The sequence below is a fragment of the Apteryx rowi genome, unplaced genomic scaffold (genome assembly GCF_003343035.1).
Source record: "Apteryx rowi isolate R43461 unplaced genomic scaffold, aptRow1 scaffold_34, whole genome shotgun sequence".
Taxonomy (NCBI): domain Eukaryota; kingdom Metazoa; phylum Chordata; class Aves; order Apterygiformes; family Apterygidae; genus Apteryx; species Apteryx rowi.
The window spans coordinates 2,838,936-2,856,542 of record NW_020449863.1 but is presented as its reverse complement, the minus strand read 5'-3'; the positions used below and the strand labels follow the sequence as shown (position 1 = coordinate 2,856,542).

The following is a 17,607-nucleotide window of genomic DNA, read 5'->3' as shown; positions in this document are numbered from 1 at the left end:
AGCCCTGGGCCCGCTGGGCGGCGGCGGCCAGCGCGGGGGCGGGGGAAAAAGCCGAGCGAGCAGGCGAGCGGCCGCACAGGGACGGCACGGGATTTTCCAGCGAAAGGCGGGAAGAACCGAAGCGGCGGCTCCCTGAGGCAGGGTGTGTCCTTGAAGCAGCTCGCACGGACTTCTTTAAAAAAAAAATGGGGCATTATCTCAAACGCCCGCCGCCAGCAGAAAGTCGTGTCGAGCGCGAGCCTGCTGCGCGGCGCCGGCGGCCGTTGGCGGGCGGGCGGGGAGCGCTGCGGCTCCTTGGCCGTTCCCGCCCGCGCAGCGGCTGGAACAGGCAGCCTAGGCGCGCTGCTGCTGCCCGGTGCTCGGCAGAGGAGGCCGGTAGCGCCGTCCGCTACGACAAGCCTTGGGTCGTGAGGGTCCTGACCTCCTAGCGGCCTTTGGGAAACGCGTTAGCTATAGGCCGATAGAGTTCATCTTCACCCTGACTCGCACTGCTCGGGAAACAAATGTTATGCTTCTGTCAAAGCAACTAATTACAGTCACTAAATTACATGATTATCCCTGTAGTATCACTAACCATATAGCCTAGAGCTTTGCAGTCTACTCAAAGTCACTTTGACTTTGAAAGTACTATTTCAAAGTACTTGCTACCTTACCACCTTTGTTTGTGATATGAGAGATGCGCTGAAACTTTTGAATCAAGTAGTATGGTTTAAAAGGAATCATGTTAAATGTTTTTTAAATGGTGTTTAATAGAGATAACAAAAAACATTGTTTTTATCCTGTATCAATAATTCATCAAGGGCTTACTTTACCTTATGTTGACTTCATCTTGCTTTAGCCCAAGCACAGAGAGCCTGTAATACAAAGACACTGCATATACAACATCTAATTAAACTGCTTGTTTCAATACCTGAAAGTTTTGGCTTGCTATTTTCCAAAATTCAAGGATGGAGTAAGGTACTCTGATAAGAAAATGATTAATAGATCTGAAAGACTAACATTACTTATAAATAGAAACAACACAATATGTATGTGATGTATTATTTACTTACAAACAGTTATTAAAAAAACAAAACATAGTCTTATACTTCCTGTTAAAGAATACTGCTAACACGGATTTATTCTGTAGTTAGCTCTGTCACTTTCATTATGTGGCAGGAAGAGGCTAAAAACATAACTGACATCAGCAGACCAAGTAATGCTCCAATACTGCTACATGGTTGAGACAAAGAAATATTTTTTCTTTTTTTTCCACCCGCCATTAAGCATTGTCACCATATTTACTTTCCTAGAACATGGACAGCTCGGTTGGGTTGCTGATATTATTATTAGAAAACACCTTCCTTTCTACATCTGCTTTTATTGTGGGCAAAGGAGCAAGCTTTGGATATTTCAGTACAAAGTGCATGATTCTTCCACTAAGGAGCAAAAAGTGCTTGGATTTCCATGGCCTTAAAAATTGAAATATTAATGGCCTGGCAGCAGGTGAGAGGCACTCACAGCCAATTTTAAATAAATAGCAGTGATCTCCAGCCGCTCTGACATTCTGAGTTATGTATGACTTTATCCAAGCAATTACCTCCTCCCCTATCTCTGATTCATAAATGAGCTGAAAACTTTTGAGACTTGTTTGGATGGAGGCAAGATGCTTCTCATTTGCTGACAAGGAATTTGTTTTGCTGTCAGTACTGTTACTGTGAGCATAACTCAGAATATATTTCAGTGATATACAGCACTGACAGGGGGAATAACATACAGTTGCTGTATTTGACCATTGATGAAGGTGGCTGACATACAGAAGAAGGGAAAACTGCTGTCAGTTCATTTCTTAGAGCAATTATACATCATCACACAGGTTTAGTTGGTATACCAGAAAACTGCAGCTACCTTTGTTACTGTTAGCAGTAGGTCCTTTCACTAGCAAATAAAATATGCTATATCATGCAAAGACTGCTGTGAACTTAATTTCATCCAAAAAGTGCTTTCTGGGAAATACAGAATTGTCAAGAAGAATCATAACTGAAGTTACGAACATACAGACAAGTTTTTTAATGCAGAGTTAGCCTTAGACTCAGGCAAGAGGGAGGACTCAATGAGTCTGCTTTTGGTGTCTATATAGATGGCAATGACCACTGTTTTATTTTAATCAGCCTCCCCATAAAAGTAATAGCAATAGTGACGATTCTAGTAGATTTCACAGGATCTTTAACTCTTCTGTTGTGCTGTTTGATTCACAGAGACTGAGGGTCCTTGATAGTGTGCTTATAAATGTAACGGTGAAATTTGGCCAGGTGAATGTAGGTGGGAGTACTGTACCTGGGCTCAGTAGCAGGTTTGTTGCTGATTAGAATTTTTATTTCATGCAACTCCAGCAGCTTCAGAGTTCTTTTATCCAAGAAATTATATAAATAATGTTTAATTAAAAAAACAGTTTGTTTATATTTGTGCTCAAAGAAAGGTTTAAAACAAACAAAAAAAGCACAGTATTGGCCAAAAATAGAATAAGGAAGAGTTTTTAGGCAGGTGAAATGGATTAGTTAATCATATCCTTCTCTTCCTTTTCCAGTTTCCTCAGAATAATGGAAAAGGAGAAGTATAAGTTAAAGCTTTCTTAATGTTGCAGAAAGTTATTTGCTTTCTTGCTTTCTGCTGCTTGCAGATTCTCCAGGTTATCAGTTCAACATAGCTTCATTAGTGTAACCCCAAAGTAGATAAATCACAGTTTCTGTATTACACAGTGACAGAAAGGCAAAGCTGAAACAGTACTAAAAGGATATTTCCTCAAATTGCTGATGAATGCAAACCTGCACTGGTGAAGATTTTTCAAAATACTTGTTAGCACTAAGTATGAAAAAAATGTTAACCTCTGCGTGTCTCTGGGTACAAGGTTTAAGAATCAATTTTCACAATGCTGTTTGCTGTCAAGACTAGAATGAGCAAACCGGGGCAGGAAGGAGTCACGCTGTATCATCTGTATCCCTCTCCCCTCCCTGGGGACTGTAAACTGTGCTAGTTCTTTACCATCACTTCGTTAGGTGAATAAAATTAATATGGGGAGTAACAGAAAGATGACCAAATATATAGATCACTTTAATGGAGATAAAATGTTGGTCAGCAAACCCAAATACTTCTAACCAGAAAAGTTATGTCAAAATTTTTCTAATGTACTTTTTGTTATCATACACTGCTTGCTGGACACCAGTTAGTAAATTTAAGCCTCTCATAGGTCTGGTGATTAGGGAAAGCAGAAAAATAGACGAGGTGCTGAACTCGGTTTTTCCACTACCACTGTTTTCCCCCACCCTCAATGCAAAAGATGAATTATTTTTGTGTAGCAGTTTTGTGCTTCAGTAGTCTTGCGTGGCTCTGGCAGCAAAAAAGCTCACAAATTAGATTTGTTACATTTGCATGAAAGTCAGGGTCTGAGCAGAAAGTGAAAGCAGAAACTTGAGACCTGGCTTCTGGAATCGACTTTGATGGTTGTGAAGAGTCCATTGCAAGGTAGACTGGCCAGAACAATCCAGGCCCCAAGGCATACATATTTACTTCAGTCTCACAGAGACTGCAGCACTGGCTCCTTCCTCTGTCTTTCCAATACACTTCACAGAAATGGGGTTTCTTGGCCTAGTACTTCCAGGCTGCGCAGAACCTTTATTAGCCCTTCTCACAGAAAAAGTGATATTCCCTTATGCCTGTTACAGGCATGGAAAGCCCATTAACTGCATTCTTCAAAATCTTTTTATTTCAGAAGGTTGCAGAAAATGCTACCCTGTGATAGTGACCTAAGCTTCATACTAATGGTAAATTTTGTAAGTGAACTTCATTTGTTTCCTCTGTGAATGGGTCTGGCTGTGAGTTTTTCCACATCTCACTGTAGCCACAAAATGGATTTATCAGCCTGTGACTGAGACAGGATACAAGGTACTAGTATCTGTAGAGAAAACCGTCTAGTGGAATAAAAGTGGAGACTAGGGATTAGGATAGGGGTTATAGACAGAATAGCCCTGCACTTAGAGCTGGCACATTAATTCCAGGGTGAACAAGGCTTGGCTCGATCAATTCCAGGATCTGTGGTTTTCCCTGCTGCGGCTTTGTACAAGCTCTTGGTTTTCATGCCAGACAAATGGAAATCCTGCTCTGCAATACATGTTAATAATGATGAGGTAGAGCTTTACAAAACCTTTGTGATTAAAAGCAATTGTCATCAGTTCTTCTGGTCCCACCAGGCTGGGTCACACTCCCCTAGATGAAAGTGTATTTTAAATGGAAGATCTGTTTCCTTCTCAACTAAATGGTGTGCCAGCAGCTTACAGTACAAAAGCACTGAAATGCCCCTGTCTGTAGGTCCAAAAACAGGAGTAATGACTTTGCTGATGTCTCACCGTGGTCAGTCTGATGATAGAAATTTCATGTGCTAAATAAATAATGTTAGATTTTTTTAATTCACTGAAATAATAATTACTTTGGGCTTATTTCAGAGGAAAGTATTACCAGACAGCAATTACAATTATACTAATATAACTAAACTGTAATTCCCTGTATGATTGTTTTTATCACAGAATAAATGGAGTTTTTTTTGATCAAATATATGAGTAGTTTAAACTAAAATTCAAAGAAGTGATATAGTTGAACGTAAAGAAAAGAGAGAAACCCTTATACTTACTGGAATAAGGGCATGGTGTTAGCTCAACCTTCATTCAAACTCACATGTCAGTGTTTCTTTCCATAGGAAAATTATAATGGTATAAGCTAAAGAACTCCCAGATTTGTACCATTCCAGCATACTGATTCTTCACTCCAGCAGCTGAACTGCTTCATATGCACAGGCCAGGGAGGATGTACAATTCATTTTTAAACAAATCATATTATATCCATATGTACCCACGCCCTAAACATAATATAGATGTAATAGGAAGACTAAGCTACATCAACAGCAGCTAAAAAGCTCTAACATTTTGTAATGGCTTGGGGTTTTTCATCAACCACCCGCTTCATGTATTCTAAGGCTGATAAGAAATGTTTGTACATTTACTTACTAAAAATGGGGGCAGGAAGAGGAACAGAGTGAGCAATCCTGTAGGAACTGTGTAGACTTGGAACAGAAACTAGTAAGGGAATAAAGAATAATACAGACCTGGTTTTGAATATGCAATGCCTGATAATTCTCAGTTTCTCATTTGCCCAATAATTTGATGGCAACATACTGTGCTTTCCCCAAAGGCATCACAGAATCATACTCGGCTCTCTAACAAGCTCTGCTACAACAGTGACAAAATGTGGATGAAATTAAAATGAGCATTTATGGACAGTGTCCTTTGGTTTCAAAAATGCAAGGGACATCTTTCTTTTTGTTATCTAGCAGAAGAAGATCCCAGTATTTTCACTTACACGCCCTCAAATGTTCAGCCTGAGAAGCTTGAGGGGAGGTGAGAAAAGGAAGTGGGGCTCTATTATCGAGCCTCAAACACGTGGGAGGCAGCTGACAGGAGGATATGAAAAGAGATCAAATCCATAATCTTTGAATTTAGCCACTAATTCCAGTTTAGTGCCAAATGTAGTTATATCTGTATGAGTCATATTGAGGCCTGCAGAGTAAACAAGACTGCTATCTAACCTACCTCTGAGTAGGACTGGGCCAGACTTTGACTCCCATTCACTGCTAACACCGGTGAAGCAGCACTAGTTTTAGCGGCTCGGCTCGTGGCATCTCCTTGTAAAAAGGACATTAACAGAGACACATTATAATAGTCAACAGACCTGCCCAGAAAAGGAGTCTTCTTTCACAAAGTAAGACTACTTTGCCTCAGGGAGGATGTTTTGCAGTCTGACAGGTTTCCATAGTGGTATCTTAAAGGAATGCAATTTCAAAAGTCTCTACATATGTACATAAAATTCTCCATTCACAATACTGGACACTTCAGAATGTATGGTCATACATTATAAATCTTACATATACACATGATTTGTACTTGGTTTGAACTCTACCTGCATGCCTAATAGGAGCTTACAAAGTCTTGTTACACTCCTTCCTCTAGCCTTTGTTATCACCTCTACTCTCCCCCCGGCCAAAAAAAAAAAAAAAAAAAATCACCAAACCTTTTTCATATCCCCATACTAACATCTGAATATCTCCACTGCTGGGAACTACCTTTTCTTTCAGAGGTGATCTGATATGTAAGTGTATATATGTATGCATGTAAATACATACACAGGATATATATGTATATATACATATATAAAAACGCTAAACTTTGAGCAACTGCTCTCAGCTTGTGTTTTGCTTTGAAATCTGCTGTGTCTGTATCAGACTTGAAGGGTGTGCATGCCCAAATCTTGCCCATTCTTCTGTCAGTTTGTCTGTGTTACAAAGCAATTCCCCTAGACAGAAGTAACACTCCAGTTGATGCAATAAAGAGAATTAAGCAACTTCTTGTGGGCAAAATGAGTGTCTGATGAAAATATTTTTTAAAAAGCACTAGTCAATTATTAGCCAAGCAGCTGGAGCACTAGTACTCTTTACAAAGTAACCTTTGGTTGATGGACCTGTCCCTATTGACACTCAAGCCTGAAGACACCTCTCACACCAACCAATCCCCTGAGCTCTGGGGATGGAGTCACATGCAGTTTGCCCACTGAAAGAGCACTCTGCAAACTCTAACATCTTCCTCAAAAGTTTCACAGCTGATGGACCATGGAGCTTCTTGTAAATGTAAGAAAATGGATAGAAGAAAACAAAGCTGCCTTTTTGCCACCTGTGTGCAATAAACTTATGTAAGTAAATGAAAAAAATTTTTTTTACCCAGTTCTTAGATATAAATATTCTTCGCTATAATAGGAAACTGCTAAAATGCATGCATGGGAAAGGTTAGTAAGGAAGTGCAAGTTCCTCTCTGATTGCAGTCAGAGTCAGACTGCCATTTCAAAAGACAGAAAATGCCTGAAATCTGTTTTGTAGTAAATCTGTAGAAGCTGTTAAGGATCAGCTTGAATATAAAATATTTGCCCTGATTCAAAGCCTCTTGTAGGCAACAGGACTGACTTCAAGGAACTTTGTTTCAGGCCCTGTGACAATAAAATCAGAGCAGATGGCATCCCATCCACAAATGATTAAGATTTAGCTAACAAACTGATGCTACCATATTACAACCTGAAACAGCTGCCCAAGTTGCTGAGAGTCATTCCAGCATTACAGAGGAGCCGAATATACAGGAGCAATCAAAAGTGGCAGGACATATCACTTAAAGATAAGGAGAAAGGAGGGGGAGGAGCGCAGGAAGAGCAGGTTCCCAGGGCACTTCCAGAGCTATCAAGGCAGGGTAGGACTCTGTTCAGTGAAGTTGATGAGGCAATGCTTGAGATCACCTCAGAGCTATAAACTCCATCCTGAATGAGACAATTAAAAAAAAAAAAAAAAAAAAAAAAAAAGTTGTGGGCATTATTATGCAGTTTTATAAAATGCATCTTTTCAGTGTCAAAGCTCATGAATGACTTCCAGTGTACATCGTCCAGTGTGTGGTTCCTTCTAGTCATAATATTAGCAAGGGTTTGTCAGTGAAGTAGAGGACAACATATTTCTTCCAAAACTCTATATATACTCACAGGTTTTCATAAGAAAGGATTCTCACTAGAAAGAAAAATGTGACAACTGGGCTACATATACTGATGTTTCTTTAAAAACACAGTGCAATAAAAATTGTTACAGAAAAAGCACCAAAGAACATGCCTGTTGCCCTGCACTGAAGTGCTACATCTGCTCAAAAGCTGAATGGGCACGTCTTCTACTATAGAAGTGATACTAATTTCCATTCACAGATATAAGTGTTTGCTTTTCAAAATAATGGTTGCAAGACAAAAACAAGGTAAAGGGCACATCCTTAGTGAGATGTCTGTGTTGAACCTACAGCTGTATATTCCAACTGAGAAAGCATGAGATTTGCTTCACTCCAGTAGTTTCACACTGGAGAGAATGAAGAATGCTTTTTCTCTTTGCAAGTGCTTTCATTTCTTTCATTTTCAGAATCGATTTTGCAAGCATTTTGTAAAGTATAGCCATTTCTAAAGCTTACCAAAGCTGATCATGTACAATTTTATCATTTTCCAGTATTTTGAATATTCGTATTTTTCTTTCTTTATCAGTAAGAGGAACCTTTTTTTGTTATTACTGCACTGTTCTGCACCCCCTACCAGCACTTCCGTGCAATCCTGAAGTAAAATTTCTCTGGAACATGAAATCTATCAGAGGTCAGAAGGTCACTTACATCCCTAAGCAGTCAGTATTGACAAGTCTTCCCCACAACCATTACTACAAGCCACACTGAAACGAGGAACATTTTTAATGATAAAAATTGCATAGATTTCCTCCCCCCCCAAAAAAAATCCATGTCTTCAATGTAGCTTCTCCCTGTGAAGAAGAGAAAAATCATCTACTATATGGATTCTGAGTCTCTCACCACCTGCTTCTGGTGTTATCTAAATGTTTTCAGGATTTTGCAAAGGGTTTCAGGCAATTTACCAAGAAGTGACTAATAGATTTCTAACTCTTTTTCAAAGGCTTTGGTCCTTTATGTACTGAGTACAGATGTATAAAGCAATCATCTCACTGCCTTCTACATCACAAGAAGGCAACCACTTCAAAACAGCTAGGTAACTTATGACCCTAAGTTTCAAAAAAGAATGAACAGTTCAAATCTAGATCTTATAGCAAATCAATAGGATTTTTGGTCTCTAAATTTGTTAGGGCTTTCAAACTTTCATTCAGTTATCCTTTATACAGTTGAGAGCATTAAAAGTTTTAAATACCTTTTGGGGATTTCATAATAACATCTCAATTTCTGATCACCATCTGCTTAGAATTTTACCAAAGTCAAGAAAAGGATACAATGCAAGACCTGCAATTTAACTGTATGTATTTTAATCATGTTATCTTGCAAGTTTAAATACTTATTAGAAGGGCAATTAGTGCAAAATCAGACACCCTGACATGGCAGATTTTTACAGTGCAGCAATGGCAATTTTAAAGCTCTTCTTAGCATTCCAGAATACGATACTTATCATAGAGAGACCTCCCTGTGGTCATGGGATGTCTAATTCTTCATGGTCTTGTGAGGTTCTAAAAAGGTTGCCTGCTGATAACATTTTCATTACATGATTAAGAAGAGAAATACAAGAGTATCTAAAACTTCAAAAAATAATCCATTGATTAGTACCTCAATCTAAAAATAAAATAATGCAATCAAGTAATTTCCACACCCCTGAAGCCTTTAGGATACTCACCAAACTGAGTACTATTTGCCAAACTAGCATACACCTCTAAAATCACAAGGAAGAAAAGTAGTTTCAGTTTTCTTCTTAACTTTATGCAATTACATTAACTGTACAGCTTTATTAAGCAGTATGGACAAACAAACCTCTTGGAATTCTTGTTTGTATTTGATAGCTGGAATTTTTTGATGGTCTCATTATATAATTGATAATGATAGGAATAATTAACCCACAGTTGTCTGTTTATTATATAAAACCAAACTAAACCCATAGGGTAACAAAATTAATGGTAGATCTGCCAAATATTTTAGCAAAAACAACAATGATTTAAGGGCAATATTTTTCTTTTTTAATTATTGAACTAATAAAATAAAACATTTGAGTAAACCAAACAGGTTTCTATAAAATTAACTCCTCTTAAAAGTAGGTTACAAGATATCCATAGGTTATCTTTCTCTTACTGTATTCTGCAGCTTTCATTTTGTTTTATTTTATGAATTATTAGCTATGTTGTTACTGTTCTGGCCTTCCTGCTTGGCTTTACTAGAAAGGTTCCTTAATGCAGAAGTATTTCAGTGTGTCTTTGAAAATGAAATATTAAATCTTCATGGTACAAACAGCTGTAATTTCAGTTCCTTGTTTTAAGATGTTGGCATGAAGTCAAGTGCCATAATTTATACAGCTTCCTACCATGAAAATGGTCAAATTAAGTATTGTAATCTAATTTAACTCTTTAGGTTTTATTTGACCAAGGAAATGTTTGTCACTATTACTATTTTTTCTTCACTAATCCCTACTGTGTTGTTCAGTATCATTTAAATGCTCTTTGAAGTAAACATGATCATGGTAGTAGAGCAAATATATACGTTCAGCAGTTCAGAATAGTTCAGCGTCTCTCAACTAAGACTTACAAAGTGCTGACTTGGAGGCAAGTTGGTCTTCCCTTCCTCTGTGGCTTTCTGCTGTCATCCGCTGTGCTGCAGGGGAGTGGAGCTCTACTGGTTCTGTATCACTAGGATCTCCTGTTAGCTAGCGTATTGCCCTGAATCTCCTCACAGAGAAAAGCAGGAGTCAACATCCTTCAGTATGCACGTTGAACTGAGCTTTAGCAAATTTTGGATCAGAGTTAACACACCTGGCTTGTAGGGCTTTTTGCCATACACAGCAAATGAAAAATTGCTGCCTTACTTCTTTATCAGTGCAAGTGTACTGGTAGATAATCAAAGTGATATCAAGGCTTTGTGACAGCCAAGGGAAGTGCTCACTGCATCTCTAAAGGGTTACCAAATTAAGATAGAGGGCCTGAATCTCCTTTTCTGAATCAATTACAACCACAAAGAAACCACTGTAACGTTGTTGACCTTAGCAAAACCAATGTAAATGGAAGAGAAAGTAGCTGAGAATTCCTACCATCAATATCACTAGTAGTTCAATCAACAGAAAAAAAAGTATGGCTTTACCTTTATTAGCTCAGGAAGTGCTTTACGTTTATAAAATTCTTATCTGAGCAGATAACATTGAAAAGACATTTTTCTGTCTTTCTGTTTCTTACATGGCATCTTTTGTCTTTAAAACTCAAAGCTCTTTCCACAGCTGATTAACATCTTTATCCCCTTTTCATAGCTGGGCCTACTGAAACACCAGTAGGGAGGTAAAGGGTTACCTAGCTGGCCAGTGGCAGAACTGGGAGATACACTTAGGTCTTTTGAATTCTCATTCCAGATGTTGCTTGTCACTCATCATTCTTTCACTGACTCGCTGTCCTCAAAGCATTAAAAAAAACCCCAACACTTTATATGCAATAAAGAATGCCATGAGCAGAGGTAGCTTTAAAATGTCACTTTTCTTTTCTAGGCATCGCTATCAATTGAATGTGATGTTTGTTGGGGGGCCAAATGAAAGAAAAGATTATCATATTGAAGAAGGAGAAGAGGTAATCTGTAGGTCATTTACATTTTGCTGTTTTAATTGATCTGTGTCTATAGAATGCAGGTACTTTTGATGCTACAGCTACAGATTAGCAATGCCGAGCTCAATAGTGTTGTATTTATTAGAGCTATTCAAAGACTTAAACAGACCCATGCACCATCTGTGCTTGTCCTTTGAAACAAACACTTGATGATATCAGATCTATTTTGCTATAATTCATTTTCAACAGGAAACTAGAGAAAATGTTCTGACAGCATCAAAATGTCTCATTTCAGCTTTTTGGAACAACACTTTGGAAAGGAAAGGATGTTTTTAAAGTTATATTTTGTTATAGAATAGAAGATCTGTATTTCAAAAGAGCAATTGTGAATTTCAAAAATGAAAATTAAATATTTTGATTGGCCTGAAGTTACATTTTCCTAGACTTTTTGCTTGTGAAAAATATCAGCATTTTCAGCTTTCATTCAGTTTTGGAAGGATAAGAATGGAATTGCTAAATATTTTTCAAAACAACCCTCTTTTCTGCACATCTTGTGTATCAAAAGAAAGCCTTCGTCCCACTGCTTTGAGCTGTGAGTAGCCATTGGGCCAAGCACAGAATATACATAGAAAGAGTAGAAGCCTATCAAAATTTACATGTCCTTTGTATTGCCTTTATCACAAAGTTGTCAGCTAGCCCTAAGGACATCTCTGCTGTGCTAGTACAGAGACATCACAGCTGGCTCTGATGAACCCTGAGCGAAAGGAGACAGTGAAGGCCAGAAGGACGGACTTCAGGGTGGGAGACAATTTGCCTTGCTTCTCAGCAGAGTAATTAAATTTCATTCAATTCCAACAGAATTTGGCCACCTAATTTTAAGTACCTTTGAAAATCCAAGGCTAAACATCTGAACAGTTCAAGGCAGTTGAGTCAAGTTCAATATTTACTCTTAAAAAACCACAAAATTTTGGATTTACTTACCATTGAATCTCACAATAGAAATTCATTTCACTAAAACTTTTATCCATTTTCTGTTATAATTGTGTAATATAGTGTTTGTGGCTGTTACACCTGTACTGTTCCGAAAGAGTGGGTGCTAGCTTGTCACTGCTCCGACTCCTGCCAACATTGCATTGCCACAATAGTCTTACAGGCCACCATTGGCTGTCAGCCCAGGCATGTCTTTATCATCTTGTCCCTCCCCGCATCTCCCAGTTCATCCTGCATAGTCTTTAGTCCTCGATCAATTCCTGTCCTGTTTTGTTTTCAAAATTTGTCCTCTCCTTCCTTGAAAATGAAATAAGATGAGTACCATTTTTGTCAGTTTTTGTTTTTCTTTGCAAGATCTTCATGTGTTTGAGAGGAATTTGCCCCACGTTTAATAAGTCTAATTCCATTATATGGGTTTCCAACAATACAAAAAGTTAGTCATATCTGTAGAGGCATAATTTATATAAGTATGCAACAGTCTAGTAAGTTATCTCTAATTCAGCTATGTTTCAAAAAATTAGGTATCAATATATTACATAGCAATTTTCCCCACAATTACTTAGTGATTGCAAATGGAAATGTAAAATTCCCATCATGGATCCCATTTGTACTCCTATAACATAAGCGAATTAGCAATATACAAATCAGAAGTACTGACCCATTTTGTCTGATTTTATATAGATAGGGTATAATCACACATTACATTTCACCATAGCATTTTACCAGACCCTCCTATGATCTAATTAATCCTTCAAATACATATCTTTTCATTAGAGAAGATTTGTGAGGCACAAAGTTTCCCAATAAAAGAACATGTTCCCAAGTTAGACTTGGTTTTGATTGTTTTTTTTCCTCCCACTGTGCCAGAAAGCAAGCAACACATGGACTACTATATGTCACTCCAAGCCCATCCTTCCCCTCTATAGTCTGTCATCTCCTATAATGAATCTATAATGAGGATGCTTTTCAGAGCTACTGAAATTAAAATGATAGAATGTATTTTCTGCTTGATATTTCATTATTAATGACAAATGAGATGATAACTTTTGTAATAATTTTAGCTTTTTCATGTATGAGCTGCTCAGTTGAAGACCTTACCAAATTCAGTATTCATTCCTTCTTTGTGTACTGATACATTTCTCAGTGACTGAAACTTCTAGATCGCTGACATGATATTGTTTGGCATATAGCAAGTGTTTCCTATTCGTTAATCACAGGTAAGAGTATATCTCCTGTGCAATGGCCAGTTATTACTGTATTGTTTTCATGTTCTTGAGTTTATTATCAATTAGCTTTCCTAGAAAATTTGTATTACAGCCATAATGAATCTCAGCTTTGGTACAACAAATTTGACACTTGCCATGAGAAGTTTAATTTTCAAACATGGACTTCTAAAGAGCATATCTATGTGTATTGATGTTCAGCTCATTCTTTTGGCAGGCAAAAAGTCATTTATAGTTCTAAGCGATAATTTGAAGCCCCAAATATAGGAATCCTGTTAACAAGACAGATCACGAAGGCCCTTTTGCAAATTTAGTTGCTGGTATCCTACCAGTATTGCTCTGACAGAAAAAAAGTTGGTTCGGAAAAAAAAGTTAATTTTAGGGTTGTTTATATCTGTTCAGTCATTTTTTTCAAGCCTGTGAGCACACATAGCTTATCATGTCTCTTGTAGCACAACTAACCTAGTGCTTGTCAGCCTGCAGTTTGCAGCAGCAAGGGGTTCACTTGTAGAGATGAGGACTTAGGAAGGTGCTCCCATTCCCAAACTGTTCTCTGCTGGAGCCTTTAAAGTGCAGATGTATTGGGAAGATCAGTTCTGACTGGCTAATTATGAGAAAAACTGAAGACTAAATTTGAAATCTCTTCAAACTCTTTGAGGGGTGTCTGCTAAACATTTAATTTAGACAAAAACAGTGGCTAGTCTCGAACAATTTTTTTCCCTGCTCTCAGCCAGCAGGAGTTTCCTAAGTATTTAACTTGACATTTTCTTCCTTTCTCATTTTCTGTTCAGCACTCCTTGTTTGCCATTCCTCTGCACATAATTACTGTCTCATATGCTTGGAACACTGTTTTCCATCAGATAGATAGATTTTATAAATAAGAAAGTTATCTATGGCAGAGTTAATCTGTGGCAGACCTGAGATGATGCTCAGCCCCATGTAGGTATATTCCAGGTACCAGGGAACAGTCCTGGACATACCTTTGTCTCTTGATCTTTTCATCATGCCAGAACATTTGTGACAAGAGCAGTTAAGGCTCACAGACTTCATGGAATATTTACCAGCATTTTAGCTTACTTGTGAAGCCTGAATGGGAAAAAAGCTATAGTTCTCTATCTTATAAATTCATCATATAACTTCCCAGAAATGCCTAAAGTGAAAACTGAAGGGGCTGTTTTATTTTGGAGAGAGTTAATGGCAGATAAACACCATGATCATAGCAAAGCCTAACTATAGTAAAAACAATTTGAGATTTTATTTACTGCATTGCATGGGCTGCTTTGGGGGGAAGATGAGATACGCTTACATCTAAATCTAGGATCACAAAAGTAATTAGGGCTCCTCTTTACCCACTTCAGTTCATCACTTAAACACAATGAATTTCAAATTACTGCCTTTAATTTCTTAACAATTTCTGTTCTCTTTGCACCTGATGTTGAATCTACATAAAACAGTGCAGTTCCATGCAGAGAATTCAAATCAGCTCTTAATCTGCCACCTGCAACACATTTGCCTTAGCACAATATTCCACTAGGGTTTATAAGCCCTGCTTGTTATTGTGCTGTATAGATTTTATCCTAAGTTTCTGCTCACAGCACCTAGGTTGTTTCCTATGGATGTACATACAGCCACCTAAGTACTGACACCATGGCATGGGTCAGAGCCCTTATTCTGGAGTTCTAAAGGGGATTCTCAGAACAGAAATTCCCTCTCTTCTGATCACCTTGGCCAATCCCTTCAGCTTCCTCCACCATATCTACACTGTTTGTGTATATGTTCCACCCTGTCTACTTGAGATGTAGCTTAAGTCTTACTCTGAAACATGATACAGATTTGAAGTCACATCTGCCACAGATGATCCAAGTTTTCTAGCGTGAGTTTTGACTTCTCTTTTTCTCCTCTCCTCACATACACACCACAAGTGGGACTTGGCTCCAATTTCTGACAGATCACCAGCTTAGATGAAGCCTGACCCCTTCCTCTAGCTTATGCTGCTCTCTATTCAGCATGCTTTGAGAGACTCTACCCTAGCAACTTAATTCTCCTTTCATATTGTATGGGGACCTTGGATGCCTAAGAAGCAGGGGAAAAAGGGGACAGGGTGAGCATTCCAGTAGGTGGTACTGCAGTGCTGATCTCCCAGCTAAAAATGTGAAACATTCAGCAAAGCAAGAGAAACCTTTTTGCTCCTTTACATTTTTAAAAAACACAAAAAAACCCAACAAATTCTGTGAAAACTCTTTAAATATTCTTAATAAAAAACAAAGAATCTATTACAGAGCAATAAGAGTGGTGATCGATCCTTTCACATCAGAAGGAGATTGCATCTTCAGAAATAAGTTTGCTGCATAAAATTGTTGGGATGAGTCTTGGCCAGTATACATGTTTCACAGGTGACTGATGTGAAGGAGCAGAAAAAAAAACAGCCCCTCCCCCCCCTCCCCAGTTTTCTCTGCCTTTCTCATCAGCTTGCCTTCCAGACTTCTGATGGCTAAAAAACCTTTTGATGAGAAAGGGAGAAAATTGTTTTTCTGTGCTCATATAGATGAGTTACTGCTGAAGTCTGGAGAACACCCAAACTCTACTCCCACATCAGAATTTGATTTGCTCTGCAAATTAATTTAGTGCTTAACAATCTGACAGGCAATACAAGCCAATGACAAGCAATATGCCAAGTCAGAGCCTAATCCCACAAGGGGCTGAGCAATCCCGAATTCCACTTTCAGAAGCAGCACTCAAAGTACGCTGCAAATTGCAGATATCTTTAGAGGTCCATGCAAGCTCACAGCCCCAAGCGCCAGCACAGAGCTCTGGGGTACTACATCTAGGCAGCGTTTCATGTCAAAGTTGTATCTAAATTAGCAAGCCCTACACTACAGTGCTGCACATAAAATAAAACAGACTTATATTTTCATTGGCATAAGCAATCCAGGTAGAAAAGCTGAGTTCCCCTCCTACATGCTTCCTTCTTTACTCTGTTAGGATCCACATATCTGGATGAAAGACCAATACAGTTCCCACAACCTTAATATGGCAGGGATGATACTGCTCTTTTTAAGGCAGTATCTGTACTTTCTACTCCCCTGGTGAAATGATCTGACCAAGACAAGCAACCTCAGCGACTCTTCTACTAAAGGGAACAGTGAACTCCCACCTCTGTGCACCACCACTCTTTTTTTCTGGAAGGGCCAGTCAGAGTCTGCATAATTGGGTGGAAAACCTCTTCACAGACTTGACAGTGATTCAGCACTGGCCATGCTGCCTTTCACTGCAGCTTAACACAATACTGTCTGGTTTGAAGCATGATGAATAAGGGTGAAGCAGACAGGGAAGGGGAATGCAGTTCTCCTACAATAAAGAGAATTGAAGGGAACTGGGACAAAAAATAAACGGTCGCAGTCTTGATGGGCTTTCAATTCAGTTTTCAGAGGTATATCTGCAGCTTTTAATGGAGGTATTCAACAATCAGCAATTTTGAAAATTTTATGCTTCACATAAAGAATGACTTCTAGGTGGCTTATAACTTTTAGAGGTCAGATGAGAATTAATGAGAAGGAAGAGGAGGTTTTAGTGTAATAGTAACAGGAAGGTGCCACATAATAATTAAGAAAGAGCTAGAAGACAGACAAGAGTCTGGGAAAGAGAAAGGAAGAAAAGAAGGAAGTGTAAAAAGTCAAAGAAAATATTTATAAATAAGCATATTTCATAATAAAAGGGATGAAAATACTTCTGAACAGACTTTATTTCTTCCTTCAGCCACATGCTTCATCTAGAAAGACAAATCCTGCCTGATTTTGACTTGCTATGCAGTAGTGATATACAAATTGTAGGCTTTTTCTGCAAGGATACATCTATTACATGTAGCAAGAAGCATTATGCTATTAATAAAATGCTAACAGAGTAAAAATGTTACACAGATTTCCTCGATTTTTAGTACTATCAAGGAGAACAGATACCAAATCCATTACCCCAGTAAAAACAGACCAATTAGGAAAGTTATATTTGCAGGCAGCGTGAACTCTACTGCCACTGCCTTACTCGCTATATACATGCGCGCACACGTACACATGCACACATGCACATATATATAGGTATAGGTATACAAACACACATGCATACACACACACACACACACCAGTGCTTCCTTACTCAGGTCTGGTTTTGGAGGGGGGTGGGGGGTACTTAGGAAAAGGCTAGATTTGCCCAGAATGCAAAGCTCAGTCA

At 38.5% G+C, this 17,607-nt stretch overlaps 1 protein-coding gene across 1 annotated transcript in view; it reads left to right on the top strand.

Moving 5' to 3' along the window:
- The first annotated feature begins 6,534 nt into the window (after positions 1-6,534).
- HAAO (3-hydroxyanthranilate 3,4-dioxygenase) overlaps positions 6,535-17,607 on the top strand; it is a 36,327-nt gene continuing 25,254 nt past the window's right edge. Inside the window, exons 1-2 of the mRNA XM_026072295.1 lie at positions 6,535-6,771; positions 11,116-11,194. Coding sequence (XP_025928080.1) covers positions 6,692-6,771; positions 11,116-11,194 — 159 coding nt within the window. The 5' untranslated portion in view covers positions 6,535-6,691. The remainder of the gene's footprint in view (positions 6,772-11,115; positions 11,195-17,607) is intronic.